The 11,369-nt window shown below is 46.2% G+C and overlaps 1 protein-coding gene across 1 annotated transcript in view; it reads left to right on the top strand.

Moving 5' to 3' along the window:
- Positions 1–4,145: 4,145 nt before the first annotated feature.
- The window catches only part of LOC124024791 (QRFP-like peptide receptor), a 35,082-nt gene continuing 27,858 nt past the window's right edge, over positions 4,146–11,369 (top strand). Inside the window, exons 1-3 of the mRNA XM_046338543.1 lie at positions 4,146–4,236; positions 4,402–5,307; positions 5,777–5,984. Coding sequence (XP_046194499.1) covers positions 4,146–4,236; positions 4,402–5,307; positions 5,777–5,984 — 1,205 coding nt within the window. The remainder of the gene's footprint in view (positions 4,237–4,401; positions 5,308–5,776; positions 5,985–11,369) is intronic.

Here is an 11,369-nt window from a genome sequence, read left to right on the forward strand (position 1 = left end):
CTGTCTGTGTGTTTAAATGAAGAGAGGTGCTAACTGTCTGTGTGTTTAAATGAGGAGAGGTGCTGACTGTCTGTGTGTTTAAATGAAGAGAGGTGCTAACTGTCTGTGTGTTTAAATGAAGAGAGGTGCTGACTGTCTGTGTGTTTAAATGAAGAGAGGTGCTAACTGTCTGTGTGTTTAAATGAAGAGAGGTGCTGACTGTCTGTGTGTTTAAATGAAGAGAGGTGCTGACTGTCTGTGTGTTTAAATGAAGAGAGGTGCTGACTGTCTGTGTGTTTAAATGAAGAGCGGTGCTGACTGTCTGTGTGTTTAAATGAAGAAAGGTGCTGACTGTCTGTGTGTTTAAATGAAGAGAGGTGCTGACTGTCTGTGTGTTTAAATGAAGAGAGGTGCTAACTGTCTGTGTGTTTAAATGAAGAGAGGTGCTAACTGTCTGTGTGTTTAAATGAAGAGAGGTGCTGACTGTCTGTGTGTTTAAATGAAGAGAGGTGCTGACTGTCTGTGTGTTTAAATGAAGAGAGGTGCTGACTGTCTGTGTGTTTAAATGAAGAGAGGTGCTGACTGTCTGTGTGTTTAAATGAAGAGAGGTGCTAACTGTCTGTGTGTTTAAATGAAGAGAGGTGCCGACTGTCTGTGTGTTTAAATGAAGAGAGGTGCTAACTGCCTGTGTGTTTAAATGAAGAGAGGTGCCGACTGTCTGTGTGTTTAAATGAAGAGAGGTGCTAACTGTCTGTGTGTTTAAATGAAGAGAGGTGCTAACTGTCTGTGTGTTTAAATGAAGAGAGGTGCTAACTGTCTGTGTGTTTAAATGTGTTTAACTGTCTGTGTGTTTAAATGAAGAGAGGTGCTAACTGTCTGTGTGTTTAAATGAAGAGAGGTGCTAACTGTCTGTGTGTTTAAACGAAGAGAGGTGTTAACTGTCTGTGTGTTTAAATGAAGAGAGGTGTTAACTGTCTGTGTGTTTAAATGAAGAGAGGTGTTAACTGTCTGTGTGTTTAAAAGAAGAGAGGTGCTAACTGTCTGTGTGTTTAAATGAAGAGAGGTGTTAACTGTCTGTGTGTTTAAATGAAGAGAGGTGCTGACTGTCTGTGTGTTTAAATGAAGAGAGGTGCTAACTGTCTGTGTGTTTAAATGAAGAGAGGTGTTAACTGTCTGTTCTTGTTTCTCCCTCTGTCCACAGATACATTGACGGCTTTCCTCGACCCCGGAGGTGGGAGGAAGGAGAGAAGAAGAGAGGGAACGAGGAAAAATAGGAAGATAGACATCCTCCCTGGAGGTTTGAGAGAAAGGGAGAAAAAAGAGAGAGGGAATGAGAAAGTGAGAAAAATAAACTGAGGGGCTAATACCATTATCCCTTAGGGGAGAGAGAGAGGGAGAGAGAGAGGGAACGAGAGAGAGAGGGAGAGAGAGAGAGAGAGAGAGAGAGAGAGAGAGAGAGAGAGAGAGAGAGAGAGAGAGAGAGAGAGAGAGAGAGAGAGAGAGAGAGAGAGAGAGAGAGAGAGAGAGAGAGAGAGAGAGAGAGAAAACAAGAAAATGAGGTAATGAGAAAGAGATTGACCCAGAAGGACTGCGACCACCTGCCCTGAGGGTGATGACGAGGATCATCAGGATCTGGTCCTAGATCAGAGCGCACCACTGAAGAATAGTAATGTGTTGGTTGCATAAGGGCTGCACTGAGATCAGTTCTGACAGAGAAACCTGGTCAAATGGGAGCAACCTGGTCAAACGGGAGCTGGAGGACACCATGAACCTGACCTAGAATCAGTGACGGTCATCACATATGTACGGATGTACTATGGCACTTTACCACCACAAATGAGATTCTAGACACTAAACCTAACCTTAAAGCTTTCCTAATCTAACCTAATCTTACCCCCTAACCCTAACCTTAACCCTTCCTAATCTAACCTAATCTTACCCCCTAACCCTAACCTTAACCCTTCCTAATCTAACCTAATCTTACCCCTAACCCTAACCTTAACCCTTCCTAATCTAACCTAATCTTACCCCTAACCCTAACCTTAACCCTTCCTAATCTAACCTAATCTTACCCCTAACCCTAACCTTAACCCTTCCTAATCTAACCTAATCTTACCCCTAACCCTAACCTTAACCCTTCCTAATCTAACCTAATCTTACCCCCTAACCCTAACCTTAACCCTTCCTAATCTAACCTAATCTTACCCCCTAACCCTAACCTTAACCCTTCCTAATCTAACCTAATCTTACCCCCTAACCCTAACCTTAATGCTTTCCTAATTTTACCTAATCTAACCCCATAACTAACCTAACCTTCCTAATAACCTAATTTACCCCTAATTTTACCCCTAATCTTACCTAATCTAACCCCATAACCCTAACCTTAATGCTTTCCTAATCTTACCTAATCTAACCCGATAACCCTAGCCTTAACTCCCATTAACTCCCATTTAAACCTGTATCCCAAATCAAGAACAAATAGCTTGTGTACTACTTGCTCATAGATTCTGACGATACAAACAGTTTTACATTTACATTGATGGATAACAGCAGACACTTTTACCCAGCATTCAACTAGCGTAAGGTAGGTCAAACAACCACATATCACAGTCATCACAGGGAGTGTCCTCTACTGAACATCAAGAACAAATACCTTGGTACTTGCTCATAAATGTCCATGACCACGTCAGTCATTTAGCAGACGCTCTTATCCCTAGTTATTGACAGCGAGAGCATTCATTTTAAGGTAGCTAGGTGAGACAACCACCTCTCACTGTTCTAATAAATCTAATCGTTCCGCAATAAAGCAGATTTCTGCAAAGTCAGTGCTAGTGAGATAAGACTTGCTAGTAAGATAAGAGGTGCTAGTGGGATAAGACTTGCTAGTAAGGTAAGACATGCTAGTGAGATAAGACGTGCTAGTGAGATAAGACATGCTAGTGAGATAAGACGTGCTAGTGAGATAAGATGTGCTAGTAAGATAAGACATGCTAGTGAGATAAGACGTCCTAGTGAGATAAGACATGCTAGTGAGATAAGACATGCTAGTGAGATAAGAGGTGCTAGTGAGATAAGAGGTGCTAGTGGGATAAGACTTGCTAGTGAGATAAGACATGCTAGTGAGATAAGACGTCCTAGTGAGATAAGACGTCCTAGTGAGATAAGACATGCTAGTGAGATAAGACATGCTAGTGAGATAAGACTTGCTAGTGAGATAAGAGGTGCTAGTGAGATAAGACGTCCTAGTGAGATAAGACGTCCTAGTGAGATAAGACATGCTAGTGAGATAAGACATGCTAGTGAGATAAGACTTGCTAGTGAGATAAGAGGTGCTAGTGAGATAAGACGTGCTAGTGAGATAAGACATGCTAGTGAGATAAGACTTGCTCGTGAGATAAGACATGCTAGTGAGATAAGACGTGCTAGTGAGATAAGATGTGCTAGTAAGATAAGACATGCTAGTGAGATAAGACGTGCTAGTGAGATAAGACATGCTAGTGAGATGAGATAAGACGTGCTAGTGAGATAAGACGTGCTAGTGAGATAAGTTAGTGCTAGTGAGATAAGACATGCTAGTGAGATAAGACGTGCTAGTGAGATAAGACGTGCTAGTGAGATAAGACGTGCTAGTGAGATAAGTTAGTGCTAGTGAGATAAGACGTGCTAGTGAGACAAGACGTGCTAGTGAGATAAGTCAGTGCTAGTGAGATAAGACGTGCTAGTAAGAGAAGATGTGCTAGTAAGAATCTGTCGTTCTGCCCCTGAACAGGCAGTTAACCCACTGTTCCTAGGCCGTCATTGAAAATAAGAATAAGAATTTGTTCTTAATTAACTGACTTGCCTAGTAAAATAAAGGTAAAAGAAAGAAAGAAAAGATAAGGACAAGGGTGTTGCTGTTTGTTTCTGAAGATAGAGCCAGTTCCTAATCTTACCCCTAACCTTAGCCTAAGTAACTTTGACCTTTTATCCCTTATCCTTAGCCCACGTTAAGGACAAGTAGCTCAAGTAGCTCGGACTTACCCCTAACTTACCCCTAACCTTGCACATAAATTCTGATGATTACAGTCCTCTACTGCTGCTGCAGTGTCATGAGTAGCATTATATAAGGGCTGTACTGAGGTCAGTGTTGACAGACAGAGCAAGCCTTGAGTGGACAAGACAGCACCATGAAGCTGATCCTGGACCAGTTATCAGCCCAGCTCAGCTTCACTCCTCTGCTGCATGTAGAGAACGCCACACAGGCCAGACTCAACAACAGTTACAGTTTCTACGACTCCCTCCTCCTCCCCTCATCCTCCTCCTCATCCCTCCTTCCCCCTGACTCTCTCCTCCCGTCTTCCTCCCTCTATCCTCCTGATCCTCCCCTCTTCTCCTCCTCCTCGTCCCTCTTCCCCTCTTCCCTCCTCCCTCCTGATGATTCAGAGCTGACCAGTTTGTTATGGACGGTCCATGAGCCGACCACGGTGGCTCTGACACTCATGTACTGCCTGTCCTTCCTGGTGGGGTTCGTAGGGAACATCATGTCAATGAAGGTGCTGACCAACCGACGTAGCGAGAGGCTAGCCGCGGTCAGCGCCACGCGGTACCTCCTGGTTAACCTGGCGGTGTGCGACCTGGCCGTGGTGTGTGTCTGCATGCCCATAACGCTGGGTCACCAGATCTACTCGGCCTGGGTCTACGGGGACTTCCTGTGCCGAGCGGTCCCCTTCACCCAGGCCGTCTCTGTGTCGGCTAGTGTGCTAACGCTAACGGTCATCAGCGTCAACCGTTACTTCAGTGTACGCTGCCCGCTCCGCGCCCGCTCCCTCTTCACCCGCCGCCGGATCCTCGGGACGGTCGCCGTGGTGTGGGTGGTGTCATCGGCGATCTGCGCCCCATTGGTGTTCATGAACAGGCGAGATGAGATCAGCCTGGGGGCGTCGTTTGTGATCCCTGTGTGCCAGGAGGTGTGGCCAGGGCCGCGTCTGAAACAGGGCTACACCGTCCTGCTCTTCGTGGCGCTCTACTGCATCCCCGTGACCTTTAACCTCACCATCGGCTTCCTGACTGGCCGCCGGCTCTGGGGGGAGGGGAAGCGGACGTTTACGGAACTTGACTCCAGAAGCCGAGCACTGCACACTGAGCGCCTCAAGACGAGGAAGAAGATCGCCAAAATGGTGGTGTCCCTGGTGCTGCTGTTTGCAGTTTCCTGGCTGCCCCTGTATCTGGCTGAGTTCTGGATCGACCGAGTGCAGCATCCGCCATCTTGGCTCATGCAGAGCCAACCCTTTGCCCAGTGGCTGGGCCTCACCAACTCCAGCCTCAATCCTATCTGCTACTGTTTCATAGGTAGGACTCTGCTGTGTCCTCATGTCCCCTTCTTCTTCTATGTTATCCTCTTCCTGTTTGTCCCTTTCTTCTTCTTCTATGTTATCCTCTTCCTGTTTGTCTCCTTCTTCTTCTTCTATGTTATCCTCTTCCTGTTTGTCCTGTTCTTCTTCTTCTTCTATGTTATCCTCGTCCTGTTTGTCTTCTTCTTCTTCTTCTTCTTCTATGTTATCCTCTTCCTGTTTGTCCCTTTCTTCTTCTTCTATGTTATCCTCTTCCTGTTTGTCCTCTTCTTCTTCTTCTTCTATGTTATCCTCTTCCTGTTTGTCCCCTTCTTCTTCTTCTATGTTATCCTCTTCCTGTTTGTCCCCTTCTTCTTCTTCTATGTTATCCTCTTCCTGTTTGTCCTCTTCTTCTTCTTCTTCTATGTTATCCTCTTCTTGTTTGTCCTCTTCTTCTTCTTCTTCTATGTTATCCTCTCCCTTCACAGGTGATCTCCACCGTGGGGCCAAGGTGTTCCGTACCCACTACCACCGCCGGATCGCTGCTCTCTTTGGTTCCTCTTTCGCCAACTCCGCCACGACCACTGCCGCCGAGGGAGGAGTAGCCGTGGCAACCGTGGCCGCGTCCACGGCAGCCATTCCCAAGTTGTTTACCTTTTCCAGGGCGGCAGGGGGGCCAGGCAAGATAGAGGACAGGTCTGATTACAGTCTGTCTGACTGGTACAAGTCCAGCCCCAGTGTGTGTGAGAAATCCCTACTACCCAGTCATCCTGACAGGCCACAAACACTCTCTATACGGACCGTCTGTGGGGACATAATGGACACCTCCCCTTTAAATAGAGACTGTGGGGGTAGGAAGGACACACTCCCTTTAAGAAGTCACTCTGAGGACGAACGAGGGGACACCCTCCCTTTATGGCCTTTAGCATCTGAGGACAGAAGAGACACCTTGCATTTAAGACCGGCCTTTGGGGACAGACTGGACACCCAGATTGGACACCCTCCTTTAAGCACTGTCTCTGTGGACAGCAGAGTGGACACCTCTCCTTTAAGACCAGATGATGGGGGTGAGAAAACAGACAGCCTCCCTTTAAGAGGAGACACCTCTCCTTTAAGACCAGATGATGGGGGTGAGAAAACAGACAGCCTCCCTTTAAGAGGAGACACTTCTCCTTTAAGTCGAGACTCTGAGGACATTATATCAGACCATATAACAAGCCTGTGAACTCTGTGGATCGTCAGATGAAGTCAGAGAGAGAGAGAGGCCTTGGAGGTAATCACTAATCTATAGGGGAGATGTTCACAGGGAGGGATAAACACACACACACATCCTGGATCGATAGACTGTCTGTTGTATCATCAACACAGTGGGACCTGTTTATTTCCCTGCAGCCAGTTGGGAAACTACGCCCATTGGCTCACTGCCTGTGATTGACAGCCCACGATGATCCTGCCCACTGGTGTTTACAAAGCAGTTTATCCTCCGTTAGTAGGGATAATGTGCATCCCAAATGGCACCCTATTCCGTATATAGTGCACTACTGTTGACCAGATTGGCACCCTATTCCCTACACAATACACTACTGTTGACCAGAGCCCGTAGTAAATAGTGTGTCATTTGAGATGCATGGATTGTCATTGTTGCCCCGTGTTTAGACCAGAGCCCTATTCCCTATATAGACCAGAGCCCTATTCCCTATATAGACCAGGGCCCTATTCCCTATATATACCAGGGCCCTATTCCCTATATAGACCAGAGCCATATTCCCTATATAGACCAGGGCCCTATTCCCTATATAGACCTGAGCCCTATTCCCTATATAGACCAGGGCCCTATTCCCTATATAGACCAGAGCACTATTCCCTATATAGACTAGAGCCCTATTCCCTATATAGACCAGAGCCCTATTCCCTATATAGACCAGGGCCCTATTCTCTATATAGACCGGGGCCCTATTCCCTACCGTGTTGTCACGTTATCCAGGCAGGGATATTTCTGCATGTCTGGTAGGCTTACCGCAGCACAGGGTCACGTTATCCAGGCAGGGATCTTTCTGGCTGTCTGGTAGGCTTACCACAGCACTGGGTCACGTTCTATCACAAAGGAAATACATAATTCATAACACTGTGTGATTATTGACTGGGGAGGTGTTTGATCGTAACACTGTGGGATTAATGATTGGGAACATGTTTGATTGTAAACACTGTGTTACTAATGATTGGGGACGTGTTTGATTGTAACACTGTGACTGACTGGGGACGTGTTTGATCGTAACACTGTGTGACTGACTGGGGACGTGTTTGATCGTAACACTGTGACTGACTGGGGACGTGTTTGATCGTAACACTGTGTGACTGACTGGGGACGTGTTTGATCGTAACACTGTGTGACTGACTGGGGACGTGTTTGATCGTAACACTGTGTGACTGACTGGGGACGTGTTTGATCGTAACACTGTGTGACTGACTGGGGACGTGTTTGATCGTAACACTGTGTGACTGACTGGGGACGTGAGGAGGACTCATTCTGTTACCATGCTGACAGACAGCAGAGGACTCATTCTGTTACCATGCTGACAGACAGCAGAGGACTCATTCTGTTACCATGCTGACAGACAGCAGCAGAGGACTCATTCTGTTACCATGCTGACAGACAGCAGCAGAGGACTCATTCTGTTACCATGCTGACAGACAGCAGCAGAGGACTCATTCTGTTACCATGCTGACAGACAGCAGAGGACTCATTCTGTTACCATGCTGACAGACAGCAGCAGAGGACTCATTCTGTTACCATGCTGACAGACAGCAGCAGAGGACTCATTCTGTTACCATGCTGACAGACAGCAGCATAGGACTCATTCTGTTACCATGCTGACAGACAGCAGCAGAGGACTCATTCTGTTACCATGCTGACAGACAGCAGCAGAGGACTCATTCTGTTACCATGCTGACAGACAGCAGCAGAGGACTCATTCTGTTACCATGCTGACAGACAGCAGCAGAGGACTCATTCTGTTACCATGCTGACAGACAGCAGCAGAGGACTCATTCTGTTACCATGCTGACAGACAGCAGCAGAGGACTCATTCTGTTACCATGCTGACAGACAGCAGCAGAGGACTCATTCTGTTACCATGCTGACAGACAGCAGCAGAGGACTCATTCTGTTACCATGCTGACAGACAGCAGAGGACTCATTCTGTTACCATGCTGACAGACAGCAGCATAGGACTCATTCTGTTACCATGCTGACAGACAGCAGCATAGGACTCATTCTGTTACCATGCTGACAGACAGCAGCAGAGGACTCATTCTGTTACCATGCTGACAGACAGCAGAGGACTCATTCTGTTACCATGCTGACAGACAGCAGCAGAGGACTCATTCTGTTACCATGCTGACAGACAGCAGAGGACTCATTCTGTTACCATGCTGACAGACAGCAGAGGACTCATTCTGTTACCATGCTGACAGACAGCAGCAGAGGACTCATTCTGTTACCATGCTGACAGCAGCAGAGGACTCATTCTGTTACCATGCTGACAGACAGCAGAGGACTCATTCTTTTTCCATGCTGACAGACAGCAGCAGAGGACTCATTCTGTTACCATGCTGACAGACAGCACCAGAGGACTCATTCTGTTACCATGCTGACAGACACAGCAGAGGACTCATTCTGTTGCCATGCTGACAGACAGTAGAGGACTCATTCTGTTACCATGCTGACAGACAGCAGCAGAGGACTCATTCTGTTACCATGCTGACAGACAGCAGAGGACTCATTCTGTTACCATGCTGACAGACAGCAGCATAGGACTCATTCTGTTGCCATGCTGACAGACAGCACCAGAGGACTCATTCTGTTGCCATGCTGACAGACAGCAGAGGACTCATTCTGTTACCATGCTGACAGACAGCAGCATAGGACTCATTCTGTTACCATGCTGACAGACAGCACCAGAGGACTCATTCTGTTGCCATGCTGACAGACAGCACCAGAGGACTCATTCTGTTACCATGCTGACAGACAGCAGCAGAGGACTCATTCTGTTACCATGCTGACAGACAGCAGTGGAGGACTCATTCTGTTACCATGCTGACAGACAGCAGAGGACTCATTCTGTTACCATGCTGACAGACAGCAGAGGACTCATTCTGTTACCATGCTGACAGACAGCAGAGGACTCATTCTGTTACCATGCTGACAGACAGCAGTGGAGGACTCATTCTGTTACCATGCTGACAGACAGCAGAGGACTCATTCTGTTACCATGCTGACAGACAGCAGAGGACTCATTCTGTTACCATGCTGACAGACAGCAGAGGACTCATTCTGTTACCATGCTGACAGACAGCAGTGGAGGACTCATTCTGTTACCATGCTGACAGACAGCAGCAGAGGACTCATTCTGTTACCATGCTGACAGACAGCAGCAGAGGACTCATTCTGTTACCATGCTGACAGACAGCAGCAGAGGACTCATTCTGTTACCATGCTGACAGACAGCAGAGGACTCATTCTGTTACCATGCTGACAGACAGCAGAGTACTCATTCTGTTACCATGCTGACAGACAGCAGCAGAGGACTCATTCTGTTACCATGCTGACAGACAGCAGAGGACTCATTCTGTTACCATGCTGACAGACAGCAGCAGAGGACTCATTCTGTTACCATGCTGACAGACAGCAGCAGAGGACTCATTCTGTTACCATGCTGACAGACAGCAGCAGAGGACTCATTCTGTTACCATGCTGACAGACAGCAGCAGAGGACTCATTCTGTTACCATGCTGACAGACAGCAGAGGACTCATTCTGTTACCATGCTGACAGACAGCAGAGGACTCATTCTGTTACCATGCTGACAGACAGCAGAGGACTCATTCTGTTACCATGCTGACAGACAGCAGCAGAGGACTCATTCTGTTACCATGCTGACAGACAGCAGCAGATAACTAAACCGGATGTGATTCATTTCAACTGAACATGACTTGTTATTATGTTGTGTGCTATGTCCAGATTAAATTTCTGCTACAACTGCAACACATTATTGTGAGGTATCAGTGTTGGGGTGAATCAGAATGTCTGATGTGTTTTTTCAGGTGTTCCTCGTGAAATGTTTTGTTCAGAGAAAATAAACCATTTGTGACCTCATCTGTTAGCATGTCAGAATGTTAGAATATTAGAATGTTAAAATGATACAGCAGAATGTTAGAATACTAGAATGTTAAAATGATACAGCAGAATGTTAGAATACTAGAATGTTAAAATGATACAGCAGAATGTTAGAATACTAGAATGTTAAAATGATACAGCAGAATGTTAGAATACTAGAATGTTAAAATGATACAGCAGAATTTTAGAATACTAGAATGTTAAAATGATACAGCAGAATTTTAGAATACTAGAATTAGAAGCCATGAGATTACAACCCAACACAACAGACACTAGCCAATGAGGAGAGGATAGTCACTAGATGGTCACGCTAGCGAGGACAAAGGTGGTGTAACTCAGATTTCCTCCTCTTCGTCTGAAGAGGAGGTGTACAGATCGGACAAAAAACGCAGCGTGGTGAGTGTCCATATCGTTTATTATAAAACATCAACTGAACACCTTGAAAATACAAGAAACAATAAACGAATACGTAAAATAACAAAACTGAAAAACACAGACACGAAAAAACACCCACAAACCAACAGTGAAATACAGACCTAAGTATGATTCTCAATCAGAGACAACGAACGACACCTGCCTCTGATTGAGAACCATACTAAAACAGAAACCTAAACATAGAAACACAAAACATAGACTGCCCACCCCAACTCACACCCTGACCATACTAAATACAGACCAAACAAATGAAAACATAGACTGCCCACCCCAACTCACGCCCTGACCATACTAAATACAGACCAAACAAATGAAAACATAGACTGCCCACCCCAACTCACGCCCTGACCATACTAAATACAGACCAAACAAATGAAAACATAGACTGCCCACCCCAACTCACGCCCTGACCATACTAAATACAGACCAAACAAATTAAAACATAGACTGCCCACCCCAACTCACACCCTG

This window comes from Oncorhynchus gorbuscha, unplaced genomic scaffold, assembly GCF_021184085.1.
Source record: "Oncorhynchus gorbuscha isolate QuinsamMale2020 ecotype Even-year unplaced genomic scaffold, OgorEven_v1.0 Un_scaffold_1996, whole genome shotgun sequence".
Lineage (NCBI taxonomy): Eukaryota > Metazoa > Chordata > Actinopteri > Salmoniformes > Salmonidae > Oncorhynchus > Oncorhynchus gorbuscha.